Below are 19,378 nucleotides of genomic sequence, written 5' to 3' on the forward strand. Positions count from 1 at the left end.
GCATCGAGTCATTCATTGATTTGCAGAATTTCCTCCTTCTGGACGAACACAGAAGCGACAGCAGCATCGTTTGTGTTGTGTTGTTGACTTTACAGCTTTCTCTCATACTGAGCAGCGTGACGATAAAGAGGAAAGACCTCCATGTAACAAGAAGAACCAGAACCAGAACCAGAACCTGGCTTGGTCTGAGCGACCTGAGGTTTATTCATAAAAACAAAACAGATGAAATTATGTAGAATTATAAACAAACAGATCAATCTGTGGCATGTTTGTTACACTTTTCGAACCAAATTACTGACTAAAAGTTAAATGGAAGTTTTTTTCTCATTTATATTGAGAAGTATATTAGTGTTTGCGGCTCGTCTTTGTGTAAAACTAGCTTCAATAAAGGATGACTTCGAACTTCTTGTATTGTGTTTCCATGGTGTGAGTTGTTGCAGAGGAAAGTAAAGTAGGCGAGCTGGAGTTCAGCAGAAACAAGCTGTTGATCTGGAGCTGTTCTCGGTGCTGAACCGCTAAATCCAATTAGCTCCCTCCCCACCCCGCCCTCATGCTGTCCCTTCATCCTGTCCTCTTAGGAATGATAGTTGCGGGCCAGGCGGTTCCTTTGCATGCTGTGCATATTTTCACCCTGGTTTTTGCTTTTCGTTGCACCGAAATGTGGATTTTCAGCAGCCGACGTAAAGATCCCAGGTCAGCGGCCGGAGATGAGCGGAGATGCTGGAAGCTGGGCTGTCCTGGGAAATAAAAAGTTCGACTTGTCAGAAGACTCAGCAGAGGTAGGATGAACACACACTCCGAGGTTGGTCTTAAAGTGTGAAATGTTTTAGGGATTAGAAGAACGTTGTGGATGTCTCTGGTCCGTCTTGCTGCTTTCAGCTATTAACTCATGGTTTCTCATTTTTCACTGATTTGTTCTTTCTTTCTTTCTTTCTTTCTTTCTTTCTTTCTTTCTTTCTTTCTTTCTTTCTTTCTTTCTTTCTTTCTTTCTTTCTTTCTTTCTTTCTTTCTTTCTTTCTTTCTTTCTTTCTTTCTTTCCTTGTATTTATTTATTTATTTATTTAAAAGGAAAATGAACAGCGTTTTATTCTATCAACCTTTCATGAATGTCCGTTTCTTGTGTTTTTGTTTACTACAATAGAGAACAAATTTCAGGTTTCTTTCCTGGAATAGTTTGTCTGTGATAGGGTTAGGGTGAATAGGAGAAGTCGGGACTGATTTTTTTATGGTGACGTAGCAGTTTAGTTTATGACGTAGCAAAGTGTCCCAGGAGAAGATAGACCGGCTATAAATAACAAAGACAGACTGAACCATGGGAGTTGCAGCCTAAGTTTCTCCGTGGATTAGTGGGATGTTACACAATCAGGTTCTCCCAGTGGGTAGTGGAGATATAAAATCGTACATACCATATTTATCCTCTTAGAATTCGTATGATTTAGAATTTTGACCAAATGTTTCAGGTTGTCAAACAAAGATTAATACCAAAAAAGATGGTATGAATAAATATAAACTTCAGTTTTCAAATCATGATATTAAGCGAAACCTTACCCAAACCATGGTTGCATGCTGACTCCATATTCATACGTATTTGTAATCGTGTTTAACATTTTTTAGTTTAGTTTTACAAGCTTCATTGAGACCTGATCAATGCATGTCGATAGGCTGCGTTAACACTTCATCTGTAACGAGCTGCACAGGATCTTTTTTTTTTTTTTTTAATAATGGCGGCCCATGTCATGGAATATTTTCATGAACTGTCCTGTGAGCTCATTGTAAAGATTATTCAGAGCACATAGTCTAGAAGCAGGAGATGGTCATCCAGACCACATGCGGTTTGAATGCTGAAGCTAGTGGAGTTCAATAGATCCAGTACTAGCCCCGCCCATAGCCCCGCCCATAGCCCCGCCCATAGCCCCGCCCCTCCATTTTGATGGCCGAGTTTGACAGATATAATTATTTCATGGTGACCCTGCAGGAACAGGAACCATTATATGACTAAATAAACATTTAATTAATTATCTGTATTGAATTGATTAAGTTTGCATGTTAATGATTTAATGACATACAGTACAGACCAAACGTTTGGACACACCTTTTCATTTAAATAGTTTTCTTCATTTTCATGACTATGAAAATTGTAGATTCACACTGAAGGCATCAAAACTATGAATTAACACATGTGGAATTATATACTTAACAAAAATGTGTGAAACAACTGAAAACATGTCTTATATTCTAGGTTCTTCAAAGTAGCCACCTTTGGCTTTGATTACTGCTTCGCTCACTCTTGGCATTCTCTTGATGAACTTCTAGAGGTCGTCACCTGAAATGGTTTTCCAATGGAGTTCCCAGAGATGCTTAGCACTTGTTGGCCCTTTTGCCTTCACTCTGCGGTCCAGCTCACCCCAAACCATCTCGATTGGGTTCAGGCCCGGTGACTGTGGAGGCCAGGTCATCTGGCGCAGCACCCCATCACTCTCCTTCTTGGTCAAATAGCCCTTACACAGCCTGGAGGTGTGTTTGGGGTCATTGTCCTGTTGAAAAATAAATGATGGTCCAACTAAACGCAAACCGGATTGAATAGCATGCTGCTGCAAGATGCTGTGGTAGCCATGCTGGTTCAGTATGCCTTCAATTTTGAATGAATCCCCAACAGTGTCACCAGCAAAGCACCCCCACACCATCACACCTCCTCCTCCATGCTTCACGGTGGGAACCAGGCATGTAGAGTCCATCCATTCACATTTTCTGCGACGCACAAAGACACGGTGGTTGGAACCAAAGTTTTCAAATTTGGACTCATCAGACCAAAGCACAGATTTCCACTGGTCTAATGTCCATTCCTTGTGTTCTTTAGCCCAAACAAGTCTCGTCTGCTTGTTGCCTGTCCTTACCAGTGGTTTCCTAGCAGCTATTCTACCATGAAGGCCTGATTCACACAGTCTCCTCTTAACAGTTTTTGCAGAGATCTGTCTGCTGCTAGAACTCTGTGTGGCATTGACCTGGTCTCTAATCTGAGCTGCTGTTAACCTGTGATTTCTGAGGCTGGTGACTCGGATGAACTTATCCTCGGCAGCAGAGGTGACTCTTGGTCTTCCTTTCCTGGGGCGGTCCTCATGTGAGCCAGTTTCTTTGTGGCGCTTGATGGTTTTTGCGACTGCACTTTCAAAGTTTTCCCAATTTTTCGGACTGACTGACCTTCATTTCTTAAAGTAATGATGGCCACTCGTTTTTCTTTACTGAGCTGCTTTTGTCTTGCCATAATACAAATTCTAACACTCTATTCAGTAGGACTATCAGCTGTGTGTCCACATGACTTCTGCACAACACAACTGATGGTCCCAACCCCATTTATAAGGCAAGAAATCCCACTTATTAACCTGACAGGGCACAACCTGTGAAGTGAAAACCATTTCAGGTGACGACCTCTTGAAACTCATCAAGAGAATGCAGAGTGTGCAAAGCAGTAATCACAGCAAAAGGTTGCTACTTTGAAGAAACTAGAATATAAGGTGTACTTTCAGTTGTTTTACACTTTTCTGCTTAGTACATATTTCCACATGTGTGAATTCATAGTTTTGATGCCTTCAGTGTGAATCTACATTGTCAGTAGTCGTGAAAATAAAGGAAACTCATTGAATGAGTAATGAGTAGGTGTGTCCAAACTTTTGGTCTGTCCTGTATTTTAAACATTATTTCTTTTAAATAAATTATTTAACATTAAATTAAATATTTATTTATTCCAAGGTTCATTTAATAAATAATTTAATGCTGTGTTTGTTTAATTTTGTCCCTTTTAACTCTTCATAATAAGTAACACATCATGCCCTGATTGAAAAAAAAGAACAGATGAGAAAATAATTAATTGACATCTATCAAGCTAGAATCAATGATCTATATATGGAGGAAACATGGAACAGTGCTGAAAGTTAGTAACATATCTTTTTACAATAAAAACAATAAAATAACAATCAGCTGGAGCTCTCAGTATCGCTATACTGAAATGTACTGGGTGATATCAAAAGCAATGTTTGATCGGCGTCATATTTGTCTTTAGATTCAACAGAGAACAGTGTCTTTATTAAGTGAGAAGAGTTTAAAATGTCTGGTCCAACCTCTGTCACATGTGCTGTTTTGTTCTCCAGACATGGATCTCATCAGGAGAGGAACGGCCTGAACACGGAGAAGTGAGCTCGGTTGGTCTTATCTAACCAGCCAACTCTCTCACCCCTTGGAAACAGTGAGGCCTCAAAACAAGCTCCATTAGAGTTGACTCAGATTCACAGGAAGGAACAGAACCAGCCATCTCAGCATGACAGACAGAGTGAGTTTCAACGCCCCCAAAGTCACCCCCCGGCCGGCCGCAGCTCCTGTGCTCCCACCTGAGCCAATTGATATAATTCGCACTAAAGCTCGCTCTCGGCGAGTCCTCCTCAATGTAGGTGGTCTCAGTCATGAAGTGCTGTGGAGAACACTGGATCGCCTGCCTCGAACCCGTCTGGGTCGATTAAGGGACTGCAACACCCATGAGTCACTGCTGGAGATTTGTGATGACTACAGTCTCCATGAGAATGAATATTTCTTTGACAGACATCCAATGGCTTTCTCCTCCATCCTCAACTTCTACAGAACAGGGAAGCTGCACATGATGGAGGAGATGTGCGCTTTGTCCTTTGGTCAGGAGCTAGACTACTGGGGAATTGATGAGATCTACCTGGAGTCCTGTTGCCAGGCACGGTACCACCAAAAGAAGGAGCAGATGAATGAGGAGTTAAGAAGGGAGGCTGAGACGCTGAGAGACAAGGATGGAGACGTTGATGAGCAGGGCTGTTGTCCTGACCAAAGACAAAAGCTTTGGGATCTCCTGGAGAAACCTAGTTCCTCTGTTGCTGCAAAGGTAACAGCACGGACACACACACACACACACACACACACACACACACACACACACACACACACACACACACACACACACACAATCCCCCTGCTAGTGAAGAAAACTGAAATGATCATCTATAATTATTTCATGATTACCAGGATGTACGGCTCACACGTGGAGTTTACTGAGTTCAGTTATTTTCATAACAGTCCACCATGTCGACCATCTCTCCAGCTCAGTGTTGTTGTTATAACTGGGCCCATTCTGACTGATAATACATAACTGACTTTACAATGTCTTTAACTTGCATCTCATATCACAGGCCCAGATTTAGACCCAGCAGGATAACCTACCACACGTTTCTTTAACTCATGCAGTTTACAATAAACTAAGAGAGTTCAACGTCATATTCAAGCACAGTTAGTCTGATGCTGGCCTGCCTGCTGCCTTTTTACACCCTTCCGGTCGATTCAAATCTCTCCTCACAGACAGTTCAGGCTTTCTCCCATTTACTTGTTTTTCTCTGTTAGAATTTTCAACGGGACTAATCAGCAAACAGAAGAAGTTTGAATGATGATGTTGATTTTCTGTGCTGCTATAGAATTGGAGTCTACCTGTAGTTTTAGCAAAGATGACAGAGGAAGTGAAGGAAACTGTTTAGTCCATGTTGGCCACGCATTTAAATTTTCAATTAACAATAAAAGTCATTTGGTCATTTTCACATTGGAGGACAATTGTTTTCAATGCAGGCAATTTCTGGTCAGCTTCATAGTGTCAACCAGGTGCATTACATATTTCACGGCCAAACGTTAGCAACTCAGTAAAATTTAGAACTTCAACAGACTCCAAGTCTCCAGGAAGAAATAAATTTTTAATAGCTAAGAGCCGAGGCTCTCTGTGTGAAGCAAAGTGTAGAACAAGGGGCTGGTTTTTCACTGGTCCATTTAGAGAGAACAATCAACCTGCCAGTCATGTTTCTGGACTGTGGGAGGAAGTCAGAGTACCTAGAGAGAACCTACAGATGCACAGGAAGAACATGACACCTCCATGCAGAAAGACCCCGGGCTGGGAATTGAACCCAGAACCTGCCTACAGCAAGGAAACAGTGTCAACTGTGCAGCCCCCTTTTCATAGTTGTTTTGTCAAATTGATAATGAAAATAACATAGTATATAACAGCTTTTCCAAATGGGGAAAAAATAATTTCTGTCAGTTTAGACATTTGTGTCAGGGTTTCTGGTGATAAACTATTGCATTTTCATACAGCTAAGAGCTGGAAACAGAAAACAAACAAGCTTGTTTATTTATTTTCTTTGGAAGCATTGTTTTGTATTAATACAGTTGTGTACCTGGTTGTATAAATTGGGTATACTAGTTATTATCTAGTCAAATTGGACTCCGCTGTTTCCTCCGCTGCTGCTGGAACATTTCTCCTTGCACTAGTTCCTCCACAGCTCTTTTTGTTTTCTCATATTCTATTTAACATTTCTACTCTTACAAGCCAGTGAAAACTTCATTCAATAAAACTAGATTGTTTGACAAGATGTCAGTGCTTTCTTCAGGTTGTGGCATGATCTGTAAGGGTTTGTTAAAACCTGTATGTCCACACTGTAAACTGAATAAATACTTTAATTGTACCCTTTGATCCTAAAAAAATATGTATATAATAAAATGCCACAAAATTTGGGTCCACAGAAGAACGATGCTCCCGTTTGTTCAGAAGCAACATATTAGGCTGTATGCTGTGACTGGCAGGCCAAATCCATTGTTCAGCTCAAGTTGCTGTAAAACTGTGGCTGGGATTTTTTTTAGCCACTCTGAGTGATCTCTAAAACCCATTCAGATGAGCTGTGTGCTATAACTGTGCAATATTAATGAAGTTCCCATTTTTTATGGATGAAAATGAAGTAAACACACCTTCTTCTGGTGACGCTAAACAGCATTTTCTTTACTTGTAAACAGATTGTACCAACTGCGCCATTGTGCAGCCCTCTTTGAAACTAAGTTTTTTTTTTTTTTTTAAGTTCTACTTGAAAGCAAGTCGATTCACGTTTCGCCATCAGGTATCGTTCCCCCAGATATTGGGGTAAAACACACACTATGTGAGCGCTTAACAAGCGACTGCTTGTTATGAGCTCTGAACAAGCACATGTGTTTTTTGCCATCTGGGTGTTGCGGAGCAGTGAAGAAACACTGGGGGAACCGTATCTGATGGGGAAACACGAATTGCAGTAACACCAGCATTGTCAGTAGTTTATTTTTCTGTGGAGTAGACGCAGCTATGTTTTGCGTCATACTATGCATGAGCTGGCAGAAAAGATCAATTTATTCTGTTTTCAAGACAACGGACACCGATATGTTTCAGAAACATTGTACTCTGGAACCCATTTTCAAACTGTGCCGTTGTGAGAGAAAAGATTCAGTGGTTTCATTTACACTACAAACGGAACCAAACTCTTCCATTTTCACCCAAAATTGTTGTCGTGTAAACAGGGCCTAAGACAAGAACAACTGCGGCAGTTACTGCCTAGAAAAATAATAAAGTTTTCAAAAAAATAGATAGAGAAAAAGACAAGTGTCTATTTGTAACTCAGTTTTTCTCCAAGAGAGGTGAGTAGACTGTGTGAGATTATCAACCATTTGGCATAGTTAGCTTAGCTACAGACTACTGATTACCTCCATAGCATTTAATGAATGAAGGAAAAGACATAGCAAGATATTCATATATTTAATATTTAACTTTTCCCTTTGTACGATTTACCACACTTGACAACAGGTGAGTCAGTCAGCAGCAGCTCTAATCCCCGATACCAACATAAACCCCTTACCCCCGTCCCAGTGACAAAGGTGAGCAACACTGTATCCAATGACAACCTAGTTAGCATCATTCCAGGGAATCCATTGAGATTTCTCTGTGTCTTTGCTCTTTTTACAATTACACAACAAAAACACTATATTTGTTGCTGACAGAAATTCAAACAATCTTTATAAAATGATAATAAAAAACAGCCTCCTGTCTGGACTGCAACCAGTCCACACAGTTTTACCTTGGCTTGCGTTTAAATTACAGATATCTGTTGCCACGTCCCTCCTGACCCGTCCTCTCCTAAGTGAAATTAAAGCTGCAGTATGTAACTTTTATAAAAAATATTGTTTTACATATTTGTTTGGACATATTTGTTTTAAAAAAACACCTTTTTTTGCTTCTGAACACAAGGAAATGAAGACCGTTTGGTGGAAAGTCAAGTCCTGTGATGCCTTTGAAGTGTTTCTGTTGCTCTTCTGTTTACACTGGAGATGAATGTGATGAAAGTCACAGTGTGCTGTTGTGTTACTGCATTGACATAATCATCTCATTTTATCAATTTCTTCATATTAAAGGACTGACCATCAGTCCCCATAGAAGGTTTGATAATTATTAGACAAATTAATCTAACAGGAAACAAACATGTATAAAGTTTCACTTTCACTTTGAAGAATTCATCTCCCCTTGGTGTCTGTATTAGGTAATTTACTGTTTGTGGCTCACTGATGTGATGTTTGACTTGCAGTGGTGTCGACCCAGCTATACTCAAGTCTTTGTGAAGCAGAACTTTTCATCACCAGTGGCGCTGGTGCATGGCAGCCCTGCCTCTGTCAGACTTCCCCTGTGGCTACTGTCCAGTTGCTCACCACCATCACTGTGTGAATGTATGAATGTAGTGTGAAGTGCTTTGTGGTGCTCTAGACTTGATCAATCCTATCAAGTCTAGAGGCTATCTATCATGTAAAAAAATCTGTCAGCTTTTCATTTATAGTGTGTTTGGATTCCTCAGTGTTAGTAAGACGACTTAGGAGCATTATTTTATTAAGGGATAGTGTCTTCCACACTGAAAACATTTGAAGGTGTAAAACATCACCATCTACAATAACATTTGAAAGTCCGCCTGCTGCCTTGAAAAAGCAATTGAAGTCAACATGAAAATTGTTTTGCTTTTAAGTTCATGAAGCTGATTTAACGAGAGAGAAGTTGTCTAAACATGGTTTTGTAAGTTCATTCATTTTGACGTGAGTTTTAAATTAATGCTGCAATTTAAACAAAAATTTGTTCATAGTATGCAAGAAAAAAAATCCTTCCTCTGGTTAAAAAACACACATTTCTCTATTAGTTTTACTCACAATATCAAGTTAAACAAAGTGAAAATACAGTCGAAACCATTACTAACACGGTCATGTTTGACAAATGAACTATGTATTGTTCATGTTGCTGTCCAACACAACATAGTTATGTGGTCCTTCAGACAGAATATTTAAGTGCTTTTCTTTTACTTGAGTAATGTTTTGAAGTAGCACTACTCTTTCCTGAGTATAATTTTTGGCTACTCTACCCACCTCTGATCATTTCACTGAATGTTTACAACAAACATGCAAAGACACAGACACACACCCACACAATTCAAGGTAAATACTTCTTTTATGTACACAAGCTGCCTTGTTCTAATGTTATCTTGTACTAGGCCAGTAACAAAAAAACCTTAATGACTCAGCTATTGCTAAAGAACAGTAGCTAAAACTTAAAGAGCTGGAAAACCAAAACATTTCAGTACTGCTCTCAGAAGAAGATTGAGTTGATCCTGAACAAATTGAGAAAGCATGTGTTAAACGTTTCTCCCTATTGACTATTAACATGGACATTAGAACTAGTTAGAACTTGCTGAAATATTATGTTTTTAGAGTAACTGGAATAGTTTGTGGTTGTAGGTACAGTATAGTGTGTTAGTATAATGGAGGTTGGAACAGGGGACACCCTGCAGGTTGAAAACATTTGCTTTGTAGACAAGAAACGGCCTCCTTCATACCCGTCTGTTGTTGAGAGCATCATCTCTTCAGCCATCATCTGTTGGGCAGCAGCATCAGAACCAGGGACGTCAAAAGGCTCAACAGCCTGATAAAGAAGGCTGGTTCTGTTCTGGTTCTGTTCTGGTTCTGTTCTGGTTCTGCTCTGGTTCTGTTTTGGTTCTGTTCTGGTTCTGTTCTGGTTCTGTTCTGGTTCTGCTCTGGTTCTGTTCTGGTTCTGTTCTGGTTCTGTTTTGGTTCTGTTCTGGTCCTGTTCTGGTTCTGTTTTGGTTCTGTTCTGGTTCTGTTTTGGTTCTGTTCTGGTTCTGCTCTGGTTCTGTTCTGGTTCTGCTCTGGTTCTGTTCTGGTTCTGCTCTGGGATGACTGTGGAGATCATGATTCAAAGAAGGGTTCTTCATGAAATCAATAAAATTATGGACAACCCTGACCATCCTCTTCAAGAGACTAGCTTGAGAAAACAGAGAATCTTCAGTCAGAGGTTTCTTCAGATTCGCTGTAATACGGACTGCTACTGGAGACCTTTCTTGCCAACAGTCATCACCATCTACAACAACTCTTTGAAGAATCTGAATTCATGAGTTACAACATTTGGGATTAATAAAGTATTTTTGAATTTGAAAATTGACCATTCAGGTACAGCACATTTCCTCTCCTGGTTATAGTCATTTTGAGGTTTGTAGATGTAAAGCAGTTCACCGTCATTTTCTTTTCTTATTTCCATTCTTTGGAGGTATCTGTCATAGTTGTAATGAATGGAACACATAACAGTTATGACAGCTTGTTGACACATTTCTCAGTTAATATCATAGGACTGAAGGCATCCAGATTATGATAGCAAGAGCTTTCATGAAGTGGAAAAGACAAGTCTGATCTTATTTTTAAGGAACTGAGGACAATAATGTTGCCTTCCCTGGAATTCAAATACAAACACCATAACATACTTTTATCCAAGTACCAGACATACGTATAATATTCCATGAAAGGTGTACAAAAACCTATTTATCTTCAGTATTCAAATTTATCTCAACTAACACCAAATTGTAATCCACATTATTTGATTTCTGTATTTTCAGTTGTGGCTTTTGTGTTATAGTGATGAGTACCTTGACTAGTAGCAAGCTTCTGTAACTAAGGGAGATTGTTCTACAGTGTATAGAACAATCGACATGAAAATGTATCATAAATAAGGTGAAGAAAACAGGGCAGCTCTGTCTGCAGCTTCTAAGACCTTTAGGAGTTTCCAGAATACATGCTACCTTTTTGCTTAACTGTTTAAGCAATATTTTTTATTTAAGCTCATCTTTGAGGCTTAGAACCCAAACCATGTTAGAGAGTTAAAATACAAACAGTTAATAATTATTGCTGGTAATATTTCAGCAATTGAAAAATAAAATTCTGTTTATTTATCTTAAATATCAAATTCAATTCAGATTTAAAAACAACATAAATAAGAGAAATTAATTATTTTAAATATCTAAATAGAATTCTATATTAATACCTCTTGATCTTTGAGTCTTAATGATCAGATTTAAGAAACAGCAGACTGCAGCAATCCCTCATATTGATAATGTATCTGGTGACAGCAGAAAGGAATGTTCACCTTTAACAGGAAGAAATCTCTAGCAGAAGCTGAGCTTGAATCAGTGTGAGCTTCCATCTGTCACAACTGACAGGGAGAAGATAAAGCACAACTAAGCAGCACTGATCCAGTGCTGCTACACTTAACACAGAGTACTTTCTATGTTAAATGTATCTTAAACTAGTCATGCTAACCACTTTCACACTCAAACCAGACCCTCCCAGCCATAAACACGGAGCTTGGGGTTAAGTTGCTGATCCAAGGGGAAGAAACAAAAATCAAACCCACAATTTTCTATTTGCTAGACAATTACTCTAGCCCTAGCGTAGTGCACCTGCGACTGAGTGGAAAAACATTCATAATACTTCCAGTCAGAAGAAATATGTTGGTCAAAGTAAAAGATTCTATTCAGTCCAAGCCTGCCAGCACTGTGAATCATATTCAACAAGGGGAAACAAGAGGGAAGAGAAGTATCTCAAGTTTTCTAACCACATATTGTACAGTCAGTCAGGACTCTTTAAAATCAGGACCTGTACACCTTTCCCCATCTTCCATTTTTATTTCCCATCATATCCAGTTCCTCCCCATTTATTAAAGTTATTGTGAAATATTACAGTGTCCAGTGGTACTTGGGGTACTGTGCATTGTTTAAAGGGAGCTGCAAACATTCAGTGTAACAGTTGTTGAAAATTTGGAGGTCATCGGATTGATTCATGTCTGAATTACCTCCCTGTAAGAATGGATCAGAATGAGGTATATAAATAGAAAATGAGATTTGCAGAAACAGCAGCTTTCCTATGGATCCTTGTTCTTCCAGAAATACTTCTAGGTATTGATTAGGACTTGGGTTTCTCTTTATCCACCTCATTTTCCTACTGTTTGTTTCTTTATTCTGGATCATACATGACTTCTAATAAGTCAACCAATGGGATTAACTCTAAAGCAACATCCATCTATCTTTTCATTATTGGTGACATCAGAGAAGGGTTACTGAATCCCAAAATCTAAGGCTTGAGTTCTTTCGCTTTAATTCTTCCTCTACCGACTAGCTTCTAAAGCAGCTTGTATGTTCCAAGTAATTCTTAGAATCTGCCCTGGGTGCCAAGGTCACAGCATTTGGCAGCCATTAAGCCATTAAGATTCTGCAAGGTAGCCAAGCTTGGATACACCTGCTCTTCACTTGTTTTTGCTTTGTCTCCCTTTTCTACATCTTTCTTCTCTCCTTTTTTTGACAGTTGTTTTTGACTATGTGTTCCATTTAATACAGTTATTGAAAATCCACTAAGCGTGGTCCATTCTGCTGTATGAACTGTAAAGCAAAGCGTATCCTGGAATGACCCTGTAAGCCTAGGCAATCTTTGAACAGGTTTGGCTGATACAATCAGCCACATGACTTCATGACTCTAAGTAAAGTAAATGCTGAATAAATGCACTTCAACTAAATATTTCCTTATTGGTTTCATACTCAGAAATTACAGACATTTGGTCATTATTGCTGTGTTCAATGTATGAATCTCAGTGGCGGTGCTAGAGGGTGGTTTAGCTCCCCCTGAAAGAGTCATAGCTCCCCAACAAAATATCAGATTATTATTTTCTTGTCCATCTAATTTAATATTTTTTATATGTGGTTGTCATATTTTCCTCGCAAAACACAACTAATAATAAAAAAAACCCATCTAATTATTATCAATATCGACTGATATGACATGCATATATCCTGATTCCAGTCATATTGTCAACTTCAATATATGCTTTAATTAAATAGCAAAATGTCACATATTCTCTAGCCACTTTAATGGTGACTGTTGCAGCTGTCTGGGTTCTCAGTGCACCTCTGTTTGTGTTGAGAACAGTAAGAACAAATGATCCATCGTTACACTCTCAATAAAACGCCTAGTCTTCCCTTAGCACCTGGAGCCGCCTCTCATATATCTTAGTGCATCCCAGTTAGTATCAAACATGTCTGTTAGCATGGCTCACAGGAGTCCTGAGCCAGCATTTACTATGTAAAGATGTTTGTCATAAAACATGAATCCTTTCCCTACTGAATTCTTTTTCTGCTTGTTATTAGCTGTGCAAAATTAATGTGGAAAGAAAATATCTGGAAATTACAATGAATGGTATCCTGCTGCAGTGGGTTGTGCAGGATACTGAGCAAGCCAGATGTTGATTCAGCTCCACAGGCACCTGAAGGCCTGTGATTTCCCCACACAGTGCTGGTGATGTTCAGCTGTCTCTCTGTCACACAGCCTGGCATCCTGTAGAGAGCTATATTTCCCTACATTTGTTTTCCCAGCATGATATCACATGGATTATGTTCAAATGTGTAACAACTCAAAACCTTTTTTTCTTATCTTCCAATAACTATTTGATAATCTGACCTCTATAAAATCTGATATGTTAAACACTTTAAAACACACTAATACACAAATCAGATATTATTTATATTACATATGTGTGTAGTTTCATTTAGAAGTCATTTTTGCCTTTTCGTTGTATTATAAGGCAGCAGTGTCCATTGCTCTAAATAGGAATAGACATGCAGCTTCATTTGATACCTACCTTTTCTTAGTGTGGTCATTTACAGCTTGATTCTTTCTGTCCTGGGTGAAAACCACTTCTGACCTCTCTCTATCCTTTCTATAGTTAGCAGCTGAATCCTATTACAATTATCTTGAAGTGTCCTCTCAAAGGCTGTAGGGGAAAGACTTGGAGCTCCCTTGACTAACACATGACAAAGGTTGTATATAAAGTAATTGTAGATCATCTTTGAACACTATTCTAATAGTTGAACCATAAAAAAGTAATTTTATGTTGAGGTACTTTTTAAGAAACATGAACAGTGGAAACAACTAGGAAGAGGGAAAAAAAATTAAATACCATCTGTCATTCCATTCAGCTAGTCTCTCAGCAGTTTGTGCTTTCTGCAATACATCCAGCGACAAAATGTAATTTACTTTCCTAGGACAACCCTCAGTTTAAAGCAGTTTGTTTAAATCATGGTCAAATCACTGTTACATCATTAAAGACTTTTATTTTGAGAGCAAAGACAGGATGCATTCCAGTACGGTGTGTACAGTACAGTGTGCACATGTTAAGTGTAATGTGCATTGATAATCTTATTTTATTACTACATTTTTTGGACCATTTTAACAAGAACCCCTCTCCCTTCCTTGTATTGATGTAGATGATGTATATGAAGATGTTACATTTTTATTTGGATAAAATTATCACAGAAAAAAAAGTATTTTTACAATAGAAAATATTGGCAACTACCCCAGTGTTTTGTCTTTAAATAACCACACTTTTTGTTGAGTTTATTGTTGAGTAGCCAAAACAACATTTTTTTGGCCCTCAAGTCTTTTTGACAATTTTGGCCCACGTGACAAAACATCTAGACAGCCCTGCCGTAAATGTTTAATGCATGAACCTGTTATTTAATGAAACCTCAGTTTAATATCTGCACCTTGCTATTTTATCCTGTAAGCAAAACATTCTATACTCATGTGCTTCAATTGATGTGTATCCGATACATTTTCATTTTTATTCATGTTATTATGGAGATACTTAGTCGAACAAATGCCCAAACTTCTCGTTTGGAACAGTTGAGTCTCAAAAAACACGATTGATCATGACAGTAAGTCTGAATCTGCTTGTCTTGGCTCAAATATTTCTGAATAAATAGAATCTTGACTGCAGTAAACCATGGAAATGTCATCAAAATAATTGTAGTTACTTTATAAGAGCAAAACACTAAATTTGTTTGACATTATTCATAGTATCTGATTTGTGATCATTATTTGTGTATTAATTCAACTACCTTTGAGATCTAATTTATACCTGACAGTCTGATTTACTGTCCACTTGGCTGTGAAGCCTGTGTAGCACAAATTTCATAATAGTTGTCATAGAACCACTAGGGTGTACTTAAGCCGCTTTGGCTCTGCACGGAACGGGTCTCTGTTGATGTTCTCATGGAGACCAGAATTCACATCATCATGGACAGTCATGCTTCTAGTCAGATGGTGGCATATATATTTAACATAGAAAATGATGAGTAACATAAAAAAACAACAATGATGCTTGTTTAGAAAAAAAACTTAATACAGGAAACATTTACTGTTTCTAAGGTGCAGATAACATCTCTTATGACACCATGAATGCAGACACAAATTAATATTCTGGTGAGAAATTATCATTCTTGTCTTTCATTTTAAAGAGTGATAATCACCAATTAGTAACTATTTCGGTACAATGCGTTGGGTACAATTTGGATCACAATCAGTCAAACTTATGCATATCACCAATATTAATTCTGTTGGGAGGATATCTGAATTTGAATTATTCTGTGTCTGAAATACAGCTTATGATTTCATTTGGCATGTGTCTGCTATATTTTAATGTCAGTCTGCACAAATTGAGCAGGAGGAAAAAGGCCAGGCTAACATGTCCTGTGTCTTCTCCCAAGTCTCCTCCCAGTGGGACGTACCTGGATCACCTCACCAGGGAGGCGTCCAGGAGGCATGCTAACCAAATGCCTGAGCCTCCTCAACTGGCTCCTCTCGACATGGAGCAGAAGTGGCTCTACACCGAGTCCTTACTGGGTGACCGAGCTTCTCATCTTATTACTAAGAGAGAGCCAGACACCCTGTGGAGAAAACTCATTTTGACTGCTTGTATCTGTGATTTTGTTCTGTCACTGCCCAGATCATAGAGGAGGGCAGGAATGTGCCCTCATTATTGCTCATATTACATGGCATAAGAGGAGATGGCTGCCAGCACTCCGATGCCAGAGCGTTAACTATCGTGGTTTCTCAGATGAACGTTCGGACTCCATCTCAGATCACTCACCTTACTGGAGTCAGACCCACAGATTTCCAGCAGTTCCCTGGACAAATCTAATCAATCTGGCAGCCTTTGATTTCCAATCGCCTTGTTCGTACAGAACTGAGTTCAAAACTGCTGTCTTCCTCTGTGCTCCCGACCATCAAATCAAACAAATCATCTGTCAAGATATCATCCAGCCCTCAGAGATACAAGGATCACATTAGGATTAATCTTCAACCATGCGCTCGATCCCACTCACCTCTTCCTGGCGGATATTATGCTCCTCATCAGCAATATCTAGTTCATCTCCGTTTCTCCAACCTACCTCTGACTGTCTGCCCTCACAGTGCGCTGTCTGTCCTGGTTCCCTGGTTCCTTGTCCAATCACCCAAGAACTTCATTTAATTTAACATTTCATACATTTTATATTTTGTAATAAAATTTTTAAAACTGATTTGTTGGTGTGGGTCAAAATTTTTTTCCAAAACTATGACATTATATAACTTGAAATGAATTTGATGTTTCATAAGGTACTTACACTTGAATGCTAGGAAAACGGACACTAAAAAACAGAACTCAAATACTTGAAAAGTTTTATTACATAAAAGTATTTCATTAGAATTCAACTAAGGAAATAAAGACAATAGACATCCATCGCCTTTAGTTCACAAAAAGGAATGCCACATCTATTATTACGACACCAGGTTTGCTCAAACATAAATACAATCTACAACTTGTTTTAAATGTAACTATAAAATTATGTATGTTAAAAAGCCATCTAACATTCTTCATTGCTGTGTATCTCTTACAGGTCCTGGCCATGGTCTCCATCCTGTTTATTATCATCTCCACCATCTCATTATCTCTCAACACTCTGCCAGAGCTTCAGGTTGTTGATGAGTTTGGCCAGTTCAATGATAACCCCAATCTAGCCCATGTAGAAGCAGTGTGCATTGCCTGGTTCACTATGGAGTACCTGCTTCGGCTGCTGTCAGCACCTAATAAATGGAACTTCATCAAAGCACCACTGAATATCATAGATTTGCTGGCTATATTGCCTTATTATGTGACCCTCTGCCTAACTGAATCTAACAAGAGTGTGTTGCAGTTCCAGAATGTGCGCCGTGTTGTCCAGATTTTCCGTATTATGAGGATCTTGAGGATCCTTAAACTGGCTAGGCATTCAACAGGACTCCAGTCCTTGGGTTTCACATTGCGAAGAAGCTATAATGAGCTGGGTTTGCTGATTCTTTTCTTGGCTATGGGCATTATGATCTTCTCTAGCTTAGTGTTCTTTGCTGAGAAGGATGAGGACGCAACTAAATTCACAAGCATCCCTGCCTCCTTTTGGTGGGCCACTATTACAATGACAACAGTTGGATACGGCGACATCTATCCACAAACCCTGCTTGGCAAAATTGTAGGAGGGCTTTGCTGTATAGCAGGTGTGCTAGTCATTGCTCTTCCCATCCCCATAATTGTCAACAACTTCTCCGAGTTCTACCGAGAACAGAAGAGGCAAGAAAAGGCTATTAAAAGAAGAGAAGCTCTTGAAAGAGCCAAAAGAAGTGGAAGCATTGTTTCGATTAATTTGAAAGATGCATTTGCCCGTAGTATGGAACTCACAGATGTGCTGGTTGAAAAAAAAGAGGAAAGCAAATGTCCAGTAGACAACCACCTGTCCCCGAGTCGTTGGAGCTACCACAAACATTACTCCAATACTGATGTCAGTAGCCCACCAAAGTCCCAGCCGTACCAAGAGGTCACGCAGTGGGCTTCCCCTGGAGCAGGAAAACCACAGTTGAATAAAACCTCTCCTCGACACCTTATTGCAAAGCAACTTGACAGTCCTTACAGCAAGACAGGAACCACCCAGGACCAGCAAGAAAAATGTATAGAGGAGCCGATAAACATGGATATTTTGACCTCTAGTCAAACCCAACCAGCTTCACCTAAAGTCAGCAATACGGAGAAACTTGTTGCTGTGGTTGATTCTTCAGCTGAAAAAGAAGAAAAAATCTCTCTGTTACCAAGTGCAGAGAGAGGTCAATGTAGTCTAAGGCACTCTATCCCCCCTCCCTTAGATTTAAGTCAAATCAGCACAATGGAAGCATGTCAACGCCTGGACAGTGACCAACCAATGACAATAATCAAAGAGGGTTTGTATGAATTTGTGTCCACTCCCCAAAGACCAACAATCGAAGAAAAACCATTAGTACCACAGAGAGTGAAAGATTATAGCAGTCCTCAAACAATTACAACTCTAAATGTGGACTTCGTTGAATCGGAAGGTGATGTTCTTACAGCAATTATGACACCATTAGCAACCAAAGACTCCACTAGCTCACCCAAGGTTGATCGTTCTGAAGATGTGTTTTCTGTGTTCTCTACTTCTCCCAGTTCTGCTACACCTGACACAACGTCTGTGCTAACAATACCACAGTCTCCATTCCTGTCACAGGAGTCTGCCCGCCCTGTTGGGGAGAGTTCCATAACCAGGAGCTTAGAAGGTGAAGGGCAGCACACAAGCTTAAGCCAACAGGGGAGGAATCACATGGAAAGGGCTGCTAGTGGCTCTAGCTCAGCAAAAGCAAGCCCACTCAACTGTACACATGAGCTAGTGACTATGAGAGAGACAGATGGAGGAGACACAGAGGGTAAAGGACCGGGTGGGGAAAAACAAGAAAATCACATTGCTTTGGATGGAAGTTTGACACCACCCTGTGAAACAAGTATGTGAGCTCAAGGATAAGGATAGATTGAAAGCAGAGATAGAAAAAAACAGATAAAAAAAGAACAAAACTTGTGGAATGCATGGTCATGACTTTGTTAAGAGTGATGGATGGTTACCTGATTGAGAGCTCCATGTTCAAAAGGACACTGAACGCACAAATTGTGGAAGCACAAACATAGATGTTATTTAAAGAAAGAAAAAAGAAACTACTGTCGATTTTAATGAGCACCAATTTTGTTTGTTCCAATTGTTTGAAGACAAACCTGTACAATGACATGACCGAGATCAACAAATGACAAACTGCTAATTTTGTAAGACTCAGAAGAAAGCAAAACAACGCCTTGAGTAAATGAAAATACTTGTGAGTGTCATGATTTTTTTTTTGTTTGTTTGAATGCAATTTTGTCTGTTTGGAAAAAGAGAGTGTAATTTCCCTCTTATTTTGTACTCTGCAATTTTTGCTTAAAATGGGCAACAGGTAACAGTAAAAGCAGCATGACATTTAGTTTTTTAATTTGTCAAAG

At 39.3% G+C, this 19,378-nt stretch overlaps 1 protein-coding gene across 1 annotated transcript; it reads left to right on the forward strand.

Annotated features, from left to right (window-relative positions):
* Positions 1-416: 416 nt before the first annotated feature.
* LOC103460986 (potassium voltage-gated channel subfamily B member 2-like) lies at positions 417-18,885 on the forward strand. The gene is made up of 3 exons (XM_081598649.1): positions 417-779; positions 4,146-4,897; positions 16,932-18,885. Exons 2-3 carry the CDS (start codon positions 4,313-4,315, stop codon positions 18,858-18,860), a joined length of 2,514 nt encoding a protein of 837 aa, XP_081454775.1. The 5' UTR covers positions 417-779; positions 4,146-4,312; the 3' UTR covers positions 18,861-18,885.
* The last annotated feature ends 493 nt before the right edge of the window (positions 18,886-19,378 follow it).

This window comes from Poecilia reticulata, chromosome 17 (genome assembly GCF_904066995.2).
Source record: "Poecilia reticulata chromosome 17, P_reticulata-male-v2, whole genome shotgun sequence".
NCBI lineage: Eukaryota > Metazoa > Chordata > Actinopteri > Cyprinodontiformes > Poeciliidae > Poecilia > Poecilia reticulata.

Excerpts from the sequence above, each read along its gene's own strand:
- LOC103460986 (XM_081598649.1), top strand. The coding sequence starts at position 4,313 with ATGACAGACAGAGTGAGTTTCAACGCCCCCAAAGTCACCCCCCGGCCG. Across the intron at positions 4,898-16,931 it reads GTTCCTCTGTTGCTGCAAAG|GTCCTGGCCATGGTCTCCAT; the intron begins GTAACAGCACGG and ends TATCTCTTACAG.